The following is a 21,267-nucleotide window of genomic DNA, read 5'->3' as shown; positions in this document are numbered from 1 at the left end:
GATACTTTCACAGTATTAATATAGAAGCTAGAGCTGATCTATAATCACACTACACATGGACACACACCTTTACACTGGAGGAGCTTTAAGACCATCATATGCATACAGGACACACAGTACATGCTATAACCAGTGGTGGAGAGTAACTTAGTACATTTACTCAAGTACTAATGTATATCTAACTACAGTTTTTTATTTTACTTCAGTGTTTCCATCGTCTGCTGCTTTTTATTTCCACTCATTACATTTATACACTAAATCTGTTTGATTGGTTGAGCTACTACTAATAGTAATACTTTGTTGAGTCATAAATGAACGTTACTTGCATCAGCAGCAGCAGCGAAGTGAAATGTGTGTATCACTTCCATAAAACTCACACACACAGGTTTATGCCCCTTGGCAGCTCTCGTCGTGATTAACAGACCCAACTTGGTGCACAGCATCTTGTATTAGTAACTAGTTGGCGACAGAGCAAAAGATCACAGGAAAAAAAGAAGAATTTACCAGCAGAAGTTTGTGTGTTGGTTGAAAAAGTTGAAGCCAAGAGGAGCGTTTCATTTTTGCCAAATCCTGTAATAAACATTGGCGTGTAGATGTGTTATCTGTCTGCGGTGATTCAAAGAGAGAGGAACACCGAAGGTGTAAAAATTAAAATTGAACACAGAAGCTCATTTTATAACCTGGAAAAACTCTGAGGGCAGAACTTTCTGCCTTAACGAGTAAAAACAGGAACTTTGTTTTATTCTTTATTCCATTTATTTTGCTTTAGAGGAGATTTATTCTTTTCTAGTTTTTCTAGTTACCATCCCACTTGTAAGCAGCGTTCAAGTCAACAACACACACGTTCACACACACACACACACACACACACACACACACACACACACACACAGTGAACTTATGTTGGGACACCTGGCAGGGGCGGTTGTTACCTGTCGCTACACACTGTGGCGTATAACAGTTTACTTTTTTTTTCTCCACATGTTTTCATGTATGAAAAGAGTTAAAATGAAGAACTCATGCATTTAGTAAATCAGACAAATTATGATAGTTTTTAAAGGTACCTTAGATGCCTAAACTGCCTCACTCGTGTTGTAAACATGTTGATGTTGCCTCCTTCAGCAGATACAGATATCACTTATTTCTGACATCAGTGACAATACCTAACCATCAATACCAATATCAAAACAATACACTTTGATACTTAAACCTCTGTAACTGATTTTTTTTTGCCACTTTGGGGCAGCGGAAACACAACTTCGACATATCATCATCTCTTTAAGTTGGTTAGCCTGTGAGCCAGTCCAGTGTTCCCTCTCTTTCTTTCAGCTCTGTGTTTGGTCTCCTCCAGCTCCTGAGGGAAATATCTGGCTCTTTAGCTGCTAAATGCTTCACTATGTTCACCAGCTGCTCTCTGACTGAGTCTCTGCTGTTTGCTGAGAAAGAAGTGTGCAGCTTTTAGGGCTATGAGAGTGGGCGAGAGTCCAGGACAGTGAAGTCGTGTCTGGACAGATAAACAACGAGCTGAAACTCACTGTGAAGCTCTGAGGATGAGGACGGCTGCAGGTCGAGCTGATAATTCTCTGTTGGTTCATCACTATGATCAACCCCTTCCATCTTTTAACGTTGGTTTCATATTGAATATTTATCATAGTCACTTGAATGAAATGGGCCAAACTTAGAGAAAGTTCCTGATTGAGATCGGTAAATCTCTGATCAAAGACTTAAAGCTACAGATTTTCCCCTTCTCCTGTGTTTTATTGAAGTGATGATCCATAAGAAGATATACTTTGTCTCTTCTCTCTTCTGATTGGCTGACTGTTTTCTGACTGATCCAATAAAAATATTGCAGATTTCAGGTAAAAACACTCAGAGAAACCAAATCCTGCAAGGTTTGGATGGTGGGTCCAGGTGGGCGGGGCTTGGTGACTGCTTTGTTGTGACATCACAAAGTTCCAGAAGTCCTGACGGCTGGTTTTAAGGCTCAGTTTCTGAATACAGGCTGTGTGCATTTCTCTGTGGACTGAGGCTTTGATACTTTCACAGTATTAATATAGAAGCTAGAGCTGATCTATAATCACACTACACATGGACACACACCTTTACACTGGAGGAGCTTTAATAAACAAGTCTAAAAATGGATCAAGGGGCCGTCTTTCAATAGGTGGAAGCTTCTTATGCTCAGTGCAAAGGACATAATGAGGTTTAATAATCAGCTGTACGGTTCAGGCGAGGAAAGTAACACTAACACTGCAGGTACAGAGTCCCAACGGCTGCAGTCGCAACTTTTCTGATTGTTTAGTTTCTATGAAATCCACTGAGATGTTAAGTAACTCTAAAAACGCTCCTGACAAGTTTTATCCAAATTAACGAAAGTGCATTAAAAACAAACCAAACGGCTCAAAAACTTCCATTAGAACCACAAATAAGACGATGCATCATTCTTATCCCGAAGTCAAGTGTTTCATATTGAGTGTTTTTGTGTGTCTGTGCCGACGGTGCTTGAACCACTAAAAGCCCTTCTGTGTTTTCTTCTATCTCCTGATTGATCAGATTAATTCTTCTTGATGGATATAAACCAAATCTCCAGATCAACAAACAATAAATATCTGTGCTGTTTGGAGGGAAAACAAATAAGTGTACAGATTTTTATTTCTTTCTTTTTGTCGTGTTCCCTAGTTTCCATGGTAACAGGAGAGCATTTTGATGCAGCAAACTCTCTGCTGAAGAGAAAGAGAAAAAGAGAAGGAAATGACTATTTTTTATTCATTTTATTCATCCATTTTGTATTCATTTCATTTCTTTTAATTAACCTCACTGTTTTTTCTTTTTTTATTGATGAAACAACGTGCTCCGCAGAGTTCATCAGACTGTTTTATGAGGCATCAAATAGAAATAGAAATCCAATTGAAACAGTTGAGTTGCTGCAATAATAACAGATTAAAAGGCAGGTTAGCTTGTTGTTTGAAGTCCAGTCACCTGAAAATGAATTAAAACGAACAGGGAGAACGACACGCACGATGTGGAAACCAACCATGTTATTCTTGCTCTTCATTCTTCTGTATATGTAGTAGATAAATACAGACAGGTGACAAATTAAAGCAAAAACATAAACATAAAGTGTCTTATTGATTCTCCTACTCTACTGGAGGACGAACCATTTCTCCTAAAGAAGATATCCTCTCATTTGGCGTTTTGATGATGATGATGATGATGACGATGATGATGGAGAGCGCCGTCTTACACGTCAGTCCAGAGTCTCCCATAGGTGTTGAACTGGGTCCAGATCTGGTGGTAAATCCCAGAGGGGCTTCTTCTGGTGACTCACATCATTTTCCTACTCATCAAACCCTCAGTGACCTCGTGCCCTGAGGATGGAGGCATCTGCACTGACTGTTTCTCCACTCGTTTATTCAGGTTTTTCCTTTAATTTGTCCCCGTTTGTGTTGATACATTTATATATCTGTGTGTGTGTGTGTGTGTGTGTGTGTGTGTGCACGCTGCAGATGGTTTATTATCAGACTGTTTCATTTTAATGGATGCACTGCTGTTCCTCCAGGCCCGGCGCTCGGTCTTGACGTAGGCGGTGTAGATGGAGTTAAGTGCTAAAAAAGCGCGAAATGCACCCTGCGGTGGCGCATCGCTAACAGACTCACGCAGAGAAGTAATGCATCTAAGAATAAAATGCACTTTACATGCTCAGCGGTGTTAATAATGCGAGGAAGAAAATGTGCAAGGAGAAAGTACAAAACATATCAGCTCAAGGAAAGAAAAGTAGAGAAAGAAAGAAAGAAGAAAGAAAAAGAAAATGCTAATTTTTTCTCTGAAGGCGTCAGCCCGGAGAAGTCATGACAGAGCGGTGACTCATTCTTTAGAAACCATCTCTGTCCTCACCTGTCGATGTTGCCTCTGCAGCACGCTTTTGTTTTTTTTGACTAAAAAAACCCCACAGTGCAGAAACCTGCTCTCTGCGTCGTACCCCGCTTTGTAATTTAGCGCCGGTCCGCCCACGCCACGCCAGTGTACAATTACAGATCGACCATGAAATAACCGGTTCCTGCTGTCAGATTTCAAAGCTGAGACGTGTCACAGCTGTGATTAGCCGTCGGGGTCAGATCCCGCAGCTGTGATTGGCTAATTTCAGACCAAATGCTCGACATCAACTTGCAGAGTTTATATCTGGTGCATGTACTGAAATCCCAGCGGGTTTCTTCAGCGGTCCACTTCATGTAACGGATTTAACAGCGAGTCTCGACCGTGGCTTTTTTAATTCCTGTGTTGTGTTGAACCTCGGCGTTATTTTCTCCCTCAGACTCCACCGTTACACGCCATGTGTTAATAGTAGTTATATATATATATTTTTTTTTTTCTTCTGACCTTATTAAAACCCGATATCAGGAAAAGTAATGAAGTCGTGACCCTTCACTTTGCCACCTGGGTTTACACATTTACTGAAGGTGACAGAATATGGAAATGAGCGTGAAGCATCTTTCTAACACCTAATTATTTCTAATTTTTCTAATGTTTTATTTGTTATATCCCATGAATCCTCACATGTGACTTGAAACAGACCAATCATAGATAAGGAGGAGATGAAAACTCGCTGTATTTAACCTTGTTTTACAGCTGAGGACTGAGTGGTTTTTATAAAATTAGGAAAAGTCATTGAGAATCAGGCAGATAAAATAATATTAACTGGATTTTTCGAGCTGTTTGAGAAGGTCGGGAGTCTCCACCGCCTCAGTCTGAACATTAGGGTTAATAGTTGTGGATATTGTGGTAAAGGAAACAAAAGATTTCCCTTCAGACTTCTGTGTTTTTAGATAAAGGAGGAGTTATCCACACACTGAAATATAAAAGCTTCCAAAATGTTTTTTTACCTCCAAAGTCTTTGTCAGACAAACATCAATGTCCTCCTCAGCGTAATGCCGGAATAATTATCCTGTTACTGGATTCAAATTATTCTTCGATGTCTTATTTTAACTTGGTGGATAAAGCACATGTAAGTCAACCATGTACTGCTATATTTCCCATAATGCTTTTGGGGGTGTAAACATGAATTACATCCTGAATTTTCACCTATGGGATAAATAAAGTGTATATCTGTCTACTGATCTATGAAGCCACGGTGTCAGTGAGTTGTTGTGTTCTTTCACCTTTTGGTAAATTGGCACCATTAAAAGTGAGCTGAATTATCTATTAAATGTTGCTGTATATGATATATCTATGAATGTACAGATGACAGTCACTGGTTTACTGTGATACTGAAGAAAACTTAAAAACGGGAAGATTCTCAGGCAACTTTTAGGAGCGTCTTTTTGCTCTGTTTTTAAAGTGGATTTATGGAGATTTATCTGCAACAGATATTAGGAATAATGATCTTCACGGGAAGCGTAGGTCATATTGAATGTAAAAGTGTGTGTATCACGTCTCTGTGTTCAGATGTGGCTGAGCTATAACTCTGGGAAGGAGATCATTTTGATGCAAATTGCAGCAGTCGGGCACAAATGGTCTGAAAGTAGCTGAACAGCCGCGATGAGCTGCAGCTGCTGACTGTGAGGATAAGAGCGGTCTGCAGAGATAAATGTGGCCACCATTCAGATATGTTCATGGGGGCTTGGCCTTGACCACCTGAACACACACACACACACACACACACACACACACACACACACACACACACACACACACACACACACACGTTCACATGGTCAGTTTTAATGAGTTTATGATGAGGACTGTGAAGGCAGCATGTGATTGGTTCACCTGAGTGACTCTTGTGTTTTTGTTTCTGTTTACAGGCAGAAATATAAAAGTACATCACAGAGGTAAGATGCGCACACACACACACACACACACACACACACACACACACACACACACACACAGAGGAAGCTCTCAGTCTGAAGTAGAGGACTGAAGAGGCTCTCACTCCTCCTACACACACCTGGACTGCCTGTCTGTCTCTACCTGTCTTTTTGTGTCTGTCTATTTTTGTGCAGACAAACCCTCTCACACTGTTTGTCTGACTGAGTGTGTCTGAATTATTTTCCGAATCACAATGTGGACGAGTGAAATATCCAAATCGAAGGAGCTGCAATTTCTTTTCTAATGAAGGTAAAATGAGTCACAACAACAGACCTTAAGTGTTGTGTTGTCTATGAATCATTTTCTCAGACACAAAGGAAACGTGTTTGTTTGGTACAAGAACCAACACAAATCACATCATCATCATTTTTATACTTTTTTAATTGCAACATGATTTTTTTGTGTCGTATCGTTCAGCCCTAACGCTGCGTCTGCTTGTTGCTTGGTGACAGGGGTCATGAGGCCGTTTCAGACGTTTATTAAACAGACGAAATTCTACAAACGAGCAAAATGTTCTGTAAACTAGAGAAAGGAGATTTTCACCACACGATTATCGAGGCCAAAAGAATTCACCGTACTGATATTGATCACGATGTCTATCCATCAAGATTCAAGACTAAACAGTCGTCAGGCAGCAGTGGTGGAATGTAACTAAGTACATTTACTCATGTACTTCAGTGCACATTTGTGGTACTGTGGTACTTTTTACTTCATTATATTTATCTTTATCTTTACAGCTTTATTTACTTTGCAAATGTTTGGGTCCCAAACAGGAAGAGCTTATAAAATATGATGTTTTGTTTTAAATTAAACTACCAAAATTAAATTAAACTGAGTCAATTGACAGAAAATTAATTGGCAACTATTTTGATAATTGTTTAGATTATAACGTTTTATATTTTATATTTCCAGATTCTCACACGTGAAGATGTTTTGCTTTTCTTTTGATTGTTTCAATTTATTTTTAATAATTTGGACAAAACAAAACATTAGGATGTGACCTGCAGCTCTGGACAGCATTCCTGACTATTTGGAGACTTTTTAACGACACAATCAATCAATTGATCAATCGAGTAAATGATGAGGGGATTAATTATTAATCTATAATGAATATAATCATTAGTTACAGTACTATACAAAATAATATATATAGAAATTAGCTGCACCTCAAGCAACTACAGCAATAAAGTATATATATATATATATATATATATATATAAAATAACAGAGCAGTCACAGGGATGTTTTCCTGATTGTACCTACATACTTTTACTACAGTAACTTGTAATGGAGTATTTTTATTAGTACTTCTACTGGCTGAGAAAGATTGAACTTGAATGAAAATGCAGTGCAGGAGCGACGGCCTGCAGAACCGTCATACTTGTACTTCTATCAAAATGTAATAAAAGCTGTAGTTCAGAGTTTCTCTGGTTTCTATGATGAAAAAAAGCTGGAGGGACTCGAATAAGAAAAACTATGTTTAAAAAACCAGTTGTTCAAAGGAGTAAGTTCAATTTTCAAGCTACTTGAACTTAACTTTTTCCATTTTATGATAAGATCCGGTGCACTGGTAAAGATTAAACCTTCTGTGTGTTGTTGTGTCTCCTTGTCATGTTTCAGAAGTTGCTGAGTTGCATTTCCCCTCTAAACTTCTCACATGGTTTTATTTGAAACTAAGTACAAGTACCTCAGAACTGTACTCAAGTAATTGTACTTCATTACCCTTCACCACTCAATAAAATCTGAAGGATCTTTGATGAAAACGAGAAGCTTGAGTCTCTGCAGTCTTGAACTTTAGTTCTCCCTCGCCCCGTCTCCCTGTTCTGACTCCAGCTGTAACCATGGCAACTAAAACAGATTTCGTCCAGTTTACAAGAAGGTGTTTGGTTACCGTGACGACGGCAGGATGCCTGGTCGCTGCGGAGTCTTTATGTCTCCCCTGTTGTCAGTCTCCTCCGTTGTAAACAGTCAAACCACCCCTCTATCCTGCAGTAAGAAATGATTTCATCCATCTGTCCGTTAATATCCGTCTGTTCATATACCAGGACTGAAGGTAGCAGCTGGGTGGAAATATAGTATGAGCTTCTACCTACATGTAAAATACTGAGAATAAAAATCTAAAAAAGTAAGGAACTTTTTAAATGAATGTTACAGTGTAGTTGGAAACATGTTTGTCGTCTCAAGCCCGATTAAAAACATTGCAGGTGAGGTGGAGAATAAAGTGTTCACCGTGCTCCAAGTCAAGCTCAACTTAAAGAAGTGATTTTAACCAGCGGGAAATGACAGGATATGGTCTGAAATAGACGTGGACATACAGTGTGGGAGAGCTGAGGGGAGGCAGAAACACTGTGTGAAGTGAAACAGTCAAAGAAATCATGAAACACATATTGATATCATTCAGTGTGGCTCACACGTCCTGAGGATATCGTTATTTCAGATGTGTGTCCAGAATAAACCTCAAATCTGCTTAGAAATCGTAGAAAAAAGATGCTTCAGAACTTCACTGGGAGTCGTCATGTTTTTAAGTTTCCTTCAGTATCACATTGATCCAGTGACGGTTGTCTGAGCATCCGTGGATACACTATTAATGATTTGATAAATTCAGCAGTGTAACCATGCTACTTCCAACACTTCGTTGGCACAATCGTGGCGTGAACTGTGGGCTTAGGGCTACGCCTCTTGTTCCGGGCAGTCACCCAGCCGCCCTGGCATCCCGGCTGTTTGGGAGCAGCCGGGAAGCAGAGCTGCACTTCCAGTTCACTGAGCCTCGCCTCCCTGACGGCAAATTAACCATTATTGCTATAGGAGACAGAGGAATGACTAAACACAAAACACACAGAGCAAGAGAGAGCAGGAGAGAGGGAAGCCGTCGCCACCTTTATACTGTAGTTAAAAACTGCACCAAATCATTTTGAAAGAGCAACTGACATCAGATGGGGAGAAGTCCAACATTCGGCTGACCAATGGTGCAGCGTAATCACTCAACTCTGTCACTCAGTCACTCAGTCAATCAAAGATATTCACAGATCTAGCCAAAAATCACAGGGCTCAAAAGAGAATATTACAACAGCAGATGTGATAAGCTTTTGCCTTCCCAAGTGGGGTGCTCATCAAATGGTTTGAATGTTTTCTGTTGCTCTATTGGTTCCCAAATTTTCCTTTATGTTTAGGAGAAGAGAGAAGAGAGGAGGCTCTGAGTCTCTCTTCTGATTGGCTGACTGTTTTCTCTGAGTGATCCAATAAAAATATAGCAGATTTCAGGTAAAAACACTCAGAGAAACCAAATCCTGCAAGATTTGGATGGTGGGTCCAGGTGGGCGGGGCTTGGTGACTGCTTTGTTGTGACATCACAAAGTTCCAGAAGTCCTGACGGCTGGTTTTAAGGCTCAGTTTCTGAATACAGGCTGTGTGCATTTCTCTGTGGACTGAGGCTTTGATACTTTCACAGTATTAATATAGAAGCTAGAGCTGATCTATAATCACACTACACATGGACACAGAACTTTACACTGGAGGAGCTGTAAAGTACAGGAGGACCAGTGAGTTCACAGAACAACAGTAGGAAAGTGCAGCTATAATTATTACAGGGGGGGGGGGATTACCCACCTGCGTGCTTTGGACAGGATTAAAACCACCGACAGGAGCAGGTGATGTTAAAATCACCCCACCTCCCCTAGAGAAATTAATCCACTCTGAATGGGGCTTTAGATGAGAGGATTAATATCAAAGATAGCTTCGTGTTTATCTGAGCTCAGGGCATCAGGACTGAGCTGCTGCGCCGGCTGACAAAGACGGAGCGAGCTACAAGTCTATAAAACAACATGTTTGTTTCCTGGAGGAGGCTCCCTTACTAGCTGTGGGTGTCAGCTGATTGACAGGAGGCAGAGTGTCATGTGTCCATCTGGAGGAAACAGATTTTCATGTTCCCGTCGTGCGGTGTGAAGAGGACAGCAGCTGTGTGGGGGCAAAGTATGAGGAGCGGTGCTTCCTCCTGTCTGTTAGCAGGTGTATGTATCTGCACAGACGAGGGATGAGGACGAATGTTGGGCTGAAGTTAAGTAGAATAACACACGTCACAACAGAGGACATTAAGTTAAGAAGCACAAACAGCACAGAGCAGCAACAACTTTCTACAAGTTCAAGTGCTGAACGCTGCAGTTCCTCTAACGACCACTAGAGTCTGGCTCCAACAGTGAGTCAGTCCCCATAGACTCCCATGTTAAAATGTCCAACTTTACAGCAGGAATAAACATGTTTACAGCCTGGTACAGAAACTGTTTTGGTCTCTAGAGCTAATTTCCTCCTTCATGACACCTGTTTATATAACTCACCTGTTTATATAACTCACCTGTTTACATTTTATTAAAGACTACAGTTATGGAGGATTGGGGGCGTGGCCGCTTCGAGTTACAGGTAGGGTTGTTGGATTAGCTGGTAGTTAGGGGCGGAGTCAGGCACTGCCAAAATGGCGAGAATGTGTCCTGACAGTCGTGTTTTTAGTCTCATCTCTTTAACCAGAGCTCGCCCTTAGATGCTGCCGGATGAGCTCTGTCTCTCTCTTTCATCATTTCATTCTTTACAACTTTAAACCCTTTGAAAACTTTTCTCTGTAACAGAAATAAAATCCCGACTGACGTTAAAGAGAAGAGAGAAGGTGTCTTAGGTTAATTCATGAAGAGTTCAGCAGTTCTTCCTCATCAGGACTGTGTGGGTGAGGCTGGATCAGGTGTGACTGACAGTGACCTGGCAACATTAACAAACAACCACACAACTGACATCAGATTTTTATTCAAATGTTTAAACATTTTCCACCTTTTGTCCCTTTGGATGAGTGAGAAAAGCAGAAATCTGTGTGATTAAATAATCAGAACTGCTCTAAGTTTGGCAGAAATGAGTCCTCATGTTATAGACTGTATCTCATAATGAGACACTGATGGAGAAAATACATTTTAAAGGTCGTTGAAAGTGGATTAAATTAAAGTCTGGTTATTTCAAAAAATGACTTCAACACAGCGATTGAACCTAAACGTGTTGTTGTTTATGCAGCCGCACAGTGAGATATGAGAACAAACAATCATACGAATCAACAAATTTATCTCCACCATGATCGGAACAACACACACGTTAATATCTGTGTGTTGTGTAGCTGTTAGAGATAAATGACTGTTCACCACAGTCGCTGATACTGTTGCCTTCACTGCTGAGTCTCATGAGGTCAGAGACTGGACCAACGCCCTGTTCTCCACACAGGCTTCATGCTCAAGTGAACTCTGCCCCCCCCCCTCCATCTACCCAAGCTCATCATCATCATCTAATGAACCGTAATAGACCCAAAAATAACACCTCAAAAATTAAAACTGTTATTAATTCATGAGCCACGAGCTAATCACCTTATTCAGTAATTATAATCATACAGACTGTGTATTTTCTAATAACTGCTGTGTGTGGTTTGTGTGTGTGTGTGTGTGTGTGTGTGTGTGTGTGTGTGTGTGTGTTCAGGCTGAAGGGGGTCCTGGAGCAGATGGACCGGGGCATCGTGGACCTGCAGGAGCTCCGCAGGAACCTGGAGCTCGCTGCTGCCATGTTGGACGCTGTTTACACCGATGAGACCAGGTGGGATGGACGGAAGTAAGAAGGGAACAAAAGGAGGGAGGGAGGGAGGGAGGGCAGATGGAGGTTGCGGTAAATAAATCTTTGTCCCTGGTGATCCAAGCTGTGGCCGACAGGTGTTTGTTTCTGCTCTGCAGGCGTCTGCTGGACACCGAGGATGAGCTCAGCGACTTGCAGGCCGAGTCGGTGCCCAGCGAGGTACGTGATTGGCTGGCGTGCACCTTCAGCAGGAAGATGGGCGTGGCCAAGCGGCGCCCCGAGGAGAAGCCGAGATTCAGGAGCATCGTCCACGCAGTGCAGGCTGGGATCTTTGTGGAGAGGTAAACGTCGCTCCTGTCAGAAATCCCACAGATCATTTCTCCAAACATCTGCAGCAGATGTTTGAAAGAAGGTGGTGCAGCTACAGCTACACCAGTGCTCCCACTCTCACTCTAACTGGCACTGGACTGTAAAATGACTAATACACATCTGTGAGTTAATATTCAGACTTAGTGCATAAACTACATGGCCAAAAGTATATGGACACCTCACATCCTTATATGTGTACATTTTGTCTTAGGCTGTTTCTCCTGGCCTGGCTCCTTAGTTTAAGGAAATCATAATGCCACAGAATACAATGATATTTCTAACAACTATGTGTGAGCAGTTTGTGTTTGTCCCTGTTTCAACATGACAGAGCTGCTGTGCACAAAGCGGCTCCATAAAGGAATGACTTTATCAGTTTGATAGTCAATTCAGTTCAATACAAGAAACTTTATTTGTCCCCAGGCAGCAGTTGTGAAAGAGCACATAGAGTAAAACACACAAAAATAAACACACAAAGAAACACGCAGTTTGCTTCTTCATGACATGAAGAAAACAAACTGCTCTGTGACCAACATCAGTGTTGAACCTCATTAATGCTGTTGTGTCTGGATGGGAGTAAAAACCCTGCAGCTGGTTCAACATCTGGTGGAAAGACTGAGAGCAGGAGAGAGGAGGCTGTTAGAGCAGAACATTAATGCAGTAAGATGTACAAAATGGGAGGAATGTACAGGTGTCTGCATACTTTTGGCCATGTGGTGCTAATAACAGGCGAAACTGTGAGTCCTGGAAGTCCAGTCCTCAGATCGTCTCAGACTAAAGACATTCAGATGTTCCTTCGGTTATTTTTGTCGTCGGCGTCGGAGGAAAGAAAACAATCAACAACTTCTTCGAAAACACACTCCAGAAAACATCCGGCCGACTTCGCCGCAGATGTGATTACAAGGTCGAACATGAAGTGTAACGTCGTTAGCGTGCGAGCGAGCTGGAGATGGAGATCACATATAGGGAAACTATCACAGGTCCAATATCATTAGAGTGTAAATGACTTGCAGTGATAGAACGTTATCAGTTCATCTGCTGCAGCTTAATGACGCATGAAATCAAAAAATATCTGCTGCGCCGAGGCTGCGCTCGTTCTGTGTGAGTGTGTGTGTGTGTGTTTTGAAGACGGTTACCATGGTGACAAACAATCCATCCTGGTCACAAACTGTGGAGGAGGGCGGCTGGAGTGGGTCTGTGTGTGAGGAGTGTTTATATGCATGCAAACTGTCTGTGTTTATGTGTGTGAGATTTGAGCATGATGATTTTATCTTTGTGTTTGTGTGTGTGTGTGTGTGTGTGTGTGTGTGTGTGTGTGTGTGTGTGTGTGTGTGTGTGTGTGTGACATCAGGATGTACAGACGGACATCCAACATGGCAGGTCTGACCTATCCTCCCACGGCCTTGACTGCTCTAAAGGTAAAAACTATTTTATTGCTGCGGTCCCAACATCAGGAAGTGACATCATCTTATTGTATTAACCCTGTGTTTGATTGGAAGTTGAAAAAGTCCAGTAAAGTCAGAGCTCAGACACTGGGAGTCAGTTTTGTTTCCTCAATCACCAGTTGACAAAAGTGCGCAAAAAAAAACTTGAATTTGAAAGGAAAGGAGGATGTAAAGAAGGAAGGAAGAAATGAGGAGCTAGGAAAGGAAAGAAAAGGAAGAAGTAGAGAAGAAATGGAGGGAAGTGCTACAGCAAGAACAGAGGAGGTGGAGAACAGCAGGAAAATGTAAAGACAAAAAAGACGAGACAAAAAAGAAAAGGAGGATGACATGAGGTGGAAAAATGAAAGGAGGAATTAAAGAAGGGAGAGGTAGTGATGAAAAGAAAAAAAGGAGGAAGCAGAGGAGCATGTGAGGTGGTAGAGAAAAGAAAGGAAAGAAGAAAGTGAAGCAGGAACATAAACAAAGATAAGGAAGGAAAGGGTGATAAACAAGGACAGGAAACTAGAAATTAAAAGGACACAGAAAAGGAAAGGAGGAGGTGAGGAAGGAAAGAGGGATGTAGATAAGGAGAAGGGAGGACAGAGGAAGAAAAGAGTAGGGAGGGAAGTAAAGAAGGAAGTTAGAAACAGAAAACCACACAGAAGGGAAGGAAGTGAGGATGCAGACAAGGAAAAGTCAATGGTCAAAAGGAGGAGAAAGGGAAGGAGGTAAAGAAGGAAAAAAGGAGATGGAGATGGATGCATGAGGTAGAGAAGAAAAGGATGGGGTAGGGAAGAAGGAGGCAGAGAAGAGGTAGAGTAGGAAAGGAGGTACTGAAGGATAGAGGGAAGTTGAAAAGGAGTAGTCAATAATGAAAGGAGAAGGGAAGGAGATTGACACAAAAAGGAGGAAAGAAGGAGATAAAGAAAAGGTAGACACCAAAAGGAGAAGTTAGAGGAAGAAGGAAGGAAAATAAAACATCAAACATAATTGTGAACTAATGAATAACTAGAATCATTAATGTCATTATATCCCGTTTCCTCCCAGTGTGAGTTAACATTGTGATCACACTGCCCTCTGGTGGTAGATACACCTCATTACACCACATTAGACTGAGTGAGTGGAGCCAATCAGCTCGATCCCACCTGCTCCGTCCCCGTGTTATATGCTGATGTTTTACTGCTCGTTTTCCAGGAAGTGGATCAGTGGTCGTTCGATGTTTTCTCCTTCCACGAGGCCACCGGAGACCACGCCCTCAAGTTCCTGGTCTACGACCTGCTGACCCGCTATGACCTCGTCAACAGGTTCAGGGTACACACAACTTCATATCATTAACAGCTGTGGGGTAGAGGTGTTCCTGATCCTGAAGTGTGGAGAAGCAACCCGAACATGACATGCTTAGATTACTTTTTAGAACACCCTGATTTTTTCAGTTTTATTAGCTTAGCTTAGCACAATGAGTGGAAATGGAGGGAAACAACTAGCCCGGCTCGCTCTGAAGCTCAATAATTAACACTTTCTATCTTGTTTGTGACCCACTGATTCCAGGAAGTTTCTTCGCCCAGTGAAGAAATAGTCTCGTGTTTCTTCTTAATGGACAAACAGTGCAGTCGTACATCACTGTCACCAAAGAAGAAAAGTGGAGATGCGATCATGTAATTACAACTTCCGTATCTTGTAATTATGAGACTCCGGTTTTTGTTATCGTGACTCAGCGTCTCAGAATTACAAAACAATTCTACAGATACAGATCTGGCAATTATAAATGAATGATCTCGTTATCGCAACATATTGTTAGTGTAATAATGAGAGGCTGTCATAATTACAAGATGCTGAAGTCATAGAGGATCATGCTCCAAAACTGTAAAAGTTTCACCATCTGTGGATTTAAGATGGATTGGTTTCATTAAATATTTAGGGTGCATGTGGTGGAGGGGAAGTTCAAGATTACAGGTTTTTTAATAAAGAAATATCAAGTGCTCATAGCACCTGTAGCACCTGTAGCACCTGCAGTACCTGTACTACCTGTAGCACCTGTAGCACCTGCAGTACCTGTACTACCTGTAGCACCTGTGTTCAGATCCCAGTCCAGGCTCTGGTGCAGTTTGTTGAAGCTCTGGAGAACGGCTACAGCAAACACAGGAACCCCTACCACAACCTGATCCACGCCGCTGATGTCACTCAGACCGCCCACTTCCTGATGCTGCACACTGGACTGATGGTAACACACACACACACACACACACACACACACACACACACACTATTACATTACATTAGGGGTTCTTTGTCCCCAAAAAGAGGTCGAGTCCCCACAATGTGACATACACAGCACAACATGAGTAATACTGTGTGTGTGTATGTGTTTGTGTGTGTGTGTGTGTGTGTGTGTGTGTGTGTGTGTGTGTGTGTGTGTGTGTGTGTGCGCAGCACTGGCTCAGCGAGTTGGAGATTCTCGCGATGGTTTTCGCTGCAGCGATTCACGACTTCGAACACACAGGAACCACCAACAACTTCCACATCCACACCAGGTAACGTAGACAGGTGACATATGACCAATGAATCTGTGGGATCTCATTGGACGACGGCAGTTCCTCTCACAGACCGGACCTGATGGTGAAAGTACGACATGACCCTTTTTAAAACTGTAACTCTGACAGTCTACAGTCATGCTAGCAGCTCTGAGAGGCTGTGAGCTAAATGCTAACAGCATGCTAACATGCTCACAGTGACAAAGCTAACATGCTGACGTTTAGCGGGTGGAATGTTTAATGTGTTAGCATGCTAACATTAGCATGAATTGTTAAACACAGTACAAAAGAGGTTGATGGGGATGTTGATAGATTTGCATGTATTCAATCATAATCCAGCAGCGGATCAATCACCAAACTGTCATTACTACCAATATTGTCAATACTAGATACTAATAGAATAGAATCAATACACACAAACACACACACACACACTCCTCTTAGAGCTGCAGTGTTTGCATCTCTGCTGTTGTGTTTGTGTGTGTGTGTATGTGTGTGCACTGACTCACACACTGAACGTTTGTGCACGTGTGTGATTAAGAAAGTAAGTAATCAATAATCAGATTTCATGACAATCCATCCAATAGTTGATGAAGTATTTCAGTGTGGAAGGACAGATCGACTTTATCCTTCCAGGAAATAACAAGAACACAAACCTGCTGTCGGAGACTATATGTGAAAGGCAGCAGCAGACGCCAGCGTGTGATTGGTCGTTGTGTCTGTCCGTCAGGTCGGAGGTGGCCATTTTGTACAACGACAGGTCGGTGCTGGAGAACCATCACGTCAGCGCCGCCTACAGGCTGATGGCAGAGGAGGACATGAACATCCTGGTCAACCTGAACAAGGACGACTGGAGGTTCACACACAAACACACACACACACAAACACACACACACACACACACACACACTCTGTCTCTCTCTCTTTCTGTCATGGTAACGGATCACTGATCATCTCGATTGTGTGTGTGTATTGATTATCGGCAGGGAGCTGAGGTCTCTGGTCATAGAGATGGTGATGTCCACAGACATGTCCTGTCACTTCCAGCAGATCAAGACCATGAGGAACGCCCTGACGCAGACACACAGGTCAGTGCTGCTGCCACGACCTTTGACCTCTCACCACCAAAGACTTTATTTATGTGACAATATGTGTTGCGATGGAAATTATATGACAGGATTAAATAGTTCTGATGGACGAGGAGAGACGCAGGTTTCAAGACGTTGGAAAATGTATTGATCCTTTACTTAAGTTAAAGTACAAATACCACACTGTAAAAATACTTAAAGTCCTTCATTAAAAAAGTTCCGTAAGTATTATCAACAAAAGTCCTTAAACTATCAGAAGTAAAGAGTTTTATTCTGTCGCTGGATTATTCTTATTCATCACCAACAGGAGCAGGATTAATAATAATCAGTAATTATTTTATATAAAGCTGCAGCTAGTGATTATTTTTATTACTGATCTGTAATGTTGGTTTGGTTTGTTCTGTAAAAAGTGAAACTATCACTTTTTCTGTAATAATAGTTGAATGTAAGTAACAGTGAAAAGCAGTAAATCCTCACGTTTAACAGGCTGGACTCATGAAGTCTAAATAGTTCCAATCCAATAATGGATTCATTATTTCAGCTCTAAGTTGATATATGTAGTTTAATCTATAATACAGCATCATGTTCTCTTCATATATCTTGTATGGTAAGTCTTCATTAGTGGCATGAGATAGAAATATTCAAATGAAGTGGAAGTGCAGTCTGTGACGCTCTGATTCTTTTAAGAAGATACTGGGAGCAGATTGTCGTCAATGTGGCTGTGAGTCAAATTTAGCTCAGACTTCATCATTAGACCAAAATGCAGAGACCTGCGCCCTGCAGTCTGTCAGCCGGCCTCACACAGGCAGACTGTGAGAAGCTGCTCCATCTGACGGAGACCACCAGATCATCAGTGGGAGTCTGGAGAAACGGTCCAACATAACGTCCTGCAGGCTGCTGAACCACAGTCTGTCTGTGAGTCCCTGAAGGGGCCTCCCCAGGAATAACTCAGAGTCTGAGTCCAGCACTGTGTGTGTCAGTCCTGCTGGAGGTGTGTGTGTCTGTGTGTGTGTGTGTGTGTGTGTGTGTCTGTGTGTGTGTGTGTGTGGGGGCAGCTGTCACGCTTCACCAGCTCACGCTTGAATGAGATTTTGGGGAAGATGCTGGCCTCAGCCTGTCGACATGCTGGCTCTGCTTGTGCTGCTGCAGCAGCTGTGTGGAGAGCAGCGCTCTGAACACCGTGACCACAACACGAAATAAAAGACACAACACTGTTCTCCCCTCACACAGGAGACACAGCAGAGCAGGGGGGGTCAGATTCACTAGATTCAGATAATCTAATCTATCTAATCACAGTTTATTATTGAATGATGTTTACATGTTTGTTCCCTCTCTCTCTCTGCAGCATAGACAAAGTGAAGGTTTTGTCTCTGATGCTTCACGCTGCAGACATTAGTCATCCAGCCAAAGCCTGGCCGCTGCACTACCGCTGGACTCACAGTCTGATGGAGGAGTTCTTTAGACAGGTACACACACACACACACACACACACACACACACACATTGCAGGAGTGTGTATGAGGCTGTAGTAAGAGTAACGGTCCATATTTAAAGAGTTTGGTTGGTGGCATCTTTTTCAAAGGCTTTCCAAAAGTGTAACAAATAATGTAGCCAGATCGACCCAAGCTAACATTATGTTAGCGGCTAACATAGCCAAACACATGTTGGTCCTCTTTGTCTCTACATAAGCAGCGTAACTGGGTGACACTGCAACGACCTAAAACACTTCCATCAGGAGAAATGAAAAATTTGTGTTTTTGTCGATGCATCGTTTCAGTCTTTGCTGCGTGTTTGTTGTTCATGTTTTTGCTTCCTGCAGCACGTTTTTTCATTTGCAGCAGTTTTGTTTTGTATTTTTTCTATGTGTTCTTGAATCTGCATCGTTTCTGAATTCGCAGCCCATTTCTCCTAATGGAAGTGTTTTGGGCCGTTGCAGTGTGTTTGCCCTCGTCTGCCACGGTATGATAATAATAATAAACTTTATATAGCATCTTTCATACAAAATGAAAAGTGAAGCACTTTGTGAAATGAACATGTTAAAATCACTGATGTAAAATGAGATAATAATGATTATATCATAGAAATAATAGATTAAATAATTAAAAAATAACAAAAATAAGGAGAATAAATCAGTAAGACATAAATACTTATAACAGCATTTAAAGGAAGTGCTCAGCAAAGAGCAAAATTTCAGAGCTGTTTACAGGCTGAGGGGAGGAGATAAGTTGTTTATCTTTCTTTTAAAATTACTTGTGAGTGAGTGTAGCATGTAAACATCTGAAGGAAACGTTTGCTTTGCTTTGTTTAAAATGATCAAGAGGCAAAAAGTGGATGCAAATACCACAGAGTTGATTTAAAAACACACAGCATGTTCATGTGTCTTTTCCAGGGAGATAAAGAGGTGGAGCTCGGCCTTCCTTTTTCTCCTCTCTGTGACCGTAAAGCTACGATGATCGCCCAATCACAGATAGGTAAGAGCAACCACCAGCACACCACAGGCAGGTGAGGAGCACAGTAAACTAGCAGCAGATCACAGGATTTAACAGGAGGCTGAACTTTGGTTCAACAGTGACACCTGCTGGAGGTGTGAGGAGCTGAAGAGGACTCAGTGTTTGTCTTCTCTCTGTGCGGCCGCAGGTTTCATAGACTTCATCGTGGAGCCGACCTTCAGCGTCCTGATCGACACCACGGAGAAGGTGATTGGTCCCCTGATAGAGGAGGACAGGAAGGCCAGAGAGACAGGAAACAGGAGGTCCAGGTACTGATGCTATCACTGCCACAATACAGTCAAACTGATGATGTAGGTGAAGTTAAATTAGACTGTATCTCATTATCTGACCTTCAGTCCGTGCTTCCTCTTGGTCCATAACTCTGCTCTGTTCCAGTTTAACAGGAACTGGCTCTGTTACCGTGGAGTCAGTGCAGAGACACAACAGCGGTCGCCACGGAAACAGTGATGATGGACAGATGGACTTTTCTCTGACCGCCATCGACCTGCCGGCTCTGAGGCTACACCTGTCCGGCGTCATCGCCAGCAACAAGGACCGCTGGAAAGAGCTGTCTGTTCAGGGTATGCACACACACACACACACACACACACACACACACACACACACACACACACACACACACACACACACACAGAGGAAGGTTTATATTATAGGTAACCTGATAAAGAATCGTGTGTGTGTGTCGTGCACAGAACTGGCCAATAAGGAGCGAGAGGAGCAGGAGAGGTTGGAGTCCAACATCAACTCAGACGTCCAGTCTCATCCAGCCTCACCCAACCACAGCGTCCCCGATGGACACACCTCTGACCAATCACAGAACTCAGACGGATCCCCACCTGATCAGACACAAAGCAACAAGTCACCTGACCACATGCCTGCAGATCACCTGACCTGGAATGGTACAGACATGACACAATACATGTTAACATTTCATAGATAATATACAGTATACATATATATATATATATATATATATATATATATATATATATATATGTATATGTGTGCATGTGTGCATGTGTCTTCTGTTTTTACTTATAATTTCATATGGACAGACATAGATATCGTTATGGTTTAAACTTGATTAGCTTAATTTAGTATCAGTTTAGTCACTTGTTTAAGCTTAAAAAATAATGACTTATTGGGATATAAAACATTTACATTTATCTGATACGACCACGGAGCTAAAGGTCAGATCAGAGCGCCAGGTTCAGAGGCCAATGATTGGACAAAGCTAACACAAAGAAAAATTAAAACACACAGAGAAATTCAGGTGTGTTCCTCGTTTCATAAGTAATTAATTTAATAATGAATTGGAGAAGTGTTTTTTTATTTTTATTTTATTCAGTGGCCAAAATAAAGAAGAGTCAGTTATGTTACATTCCTGACAGCAGATGAAGTCAGAGACCAGAGCTGTGCACGTTCATTTAAAATGACTGATGATGAGACTTTAATTAGGCTTAATGAAAAACTCAAAATCTTGTTGCTTCTGAAGGAGCTCAGTCACTTCTGGGGGAGAACGACCCCACCCCCCTTGGCGACAGCAGAATAGGGTCTTCATGTCCGTACGAATGCAAACATTTCCTAAACTTAAACACACAGTGAGCTGACCTGTTGCTATGGTAACTGTTGCAGGGGCACGGCTGGGCGAGGAGAAGGAGGAGGAGGAGGAAGAGGAGGAGGACAATGATGAAGTGCCTGAAAACGCCTGATGACACTCCGCGGCAAACTCGCCACTATATCTGTGGTGGTGGCAGATCACCATGGCAACAGGCGGCGCGGTGCAGTGACAGCGAGAGTTCAGATTCTTCTGTTTTAAACACAGCAGCTGACTCAGTGGCCCCTTCCCTCCTTACTTCGGTGGACCCCCCCCCCCCCCTTAAAAAAAAAA

General features: G+C 42.2%; 1 protein-coding gene across 1 annotated transcript in view; it reads left to right on the top strand.

The window, feature by feature from the left end:
- The window catches only part of LOC111657069 (dual specificity calcium/calmodulin-dependent 3',5'-cyclic nucleotide phosphodiesterase 1A-like), a 25,616-nt gene extending 4,359 nt beyond the window's left edge, over positions 1 to 21,257 (top strand). The window contains exons 2-16 of the mRNA XM_023409043.2: positions 5,802 to 5,828; positions 11,368 to 11,481; positions 11,616 to 11,798; positions 13,175 to 13,241; positions 14,442 to 14,558; positions 15,328 to 15,468; positions 15,678 to 15,778; positions 16,509 to 16,634; positions 16,765 to 16,866; positions 18,212 to 18,332; positions 19,256 to 19,337; positions 19,504 to 19,624; positions 19,752 to 19,936; positions 20,069 to 20,275; positions 21,012 to 21,257. Coding sequence (XP_023264811.2) covers positions 5,802 to 5,828; positions 11,368 to 11,481; positions 11,616 to 11,798; positions 13,175 to 13,241; positions 14,442 to 14,558; positions 15,328 to 15,468; positions 15,678 to 15,778; positions 16,509 to 16,634; positions 16,765 to 16,866; positions 18,212 to 18,332; positions 19,256 to 19,337; positions 19,504 to 19,624; positions 19,752 to 19,936; positions 20,069 to 20,275; positions 21,012 to 21,088 — 1,771 coding nt within the window. The 3' untranslated portion in view covers positions 21,089 to 21,257. The remainder of the gene's footprint in view (positions 1 to 5,801; positions 5,829 to 11,367; positions 11,482 to 11,615; positions 11,799 to 13,174; positions 13,242 to 14,441; positions 14,559 to 15,327; positions 15,469 to 15,677; positions 15,779 to 16,508; positions 16,635 to 16,764; positions 16,867 to 18,211; positions 18,333 to 19,255; positions 19,338 to 19,503; positions 19,625 to 19,751; positions 19,937 to 20,068; positions 20,276 to 21,011) is intronic.
- The last annotated feature ends 10 nt before the right edge of the window (positions 21,258 to 21,267 follow it).

Source organism: Seriola lalandi, unplaced genomic scaffold (genome assembly GCF_002814215.2).
Source record: "Seriola lalandi dorsalis isolate HSWRI2012SDOR001 ecotype SW California unplaced genomic scaffold, Sedor1 jcf7180002054382, whole genome shotgun sequence".
NCBI classification, from domain to species: domain Eukaryota; kingdom Metazoa; phylum Chordata; class Actinopteri; order Carangiformes; family Carangidae; genus Seriola; species Seriola lalandi.
Note: the sequence above shows the minus strand (reverse complement) of the source record. Positions and strands in the feature narration are given on the sequence as shown.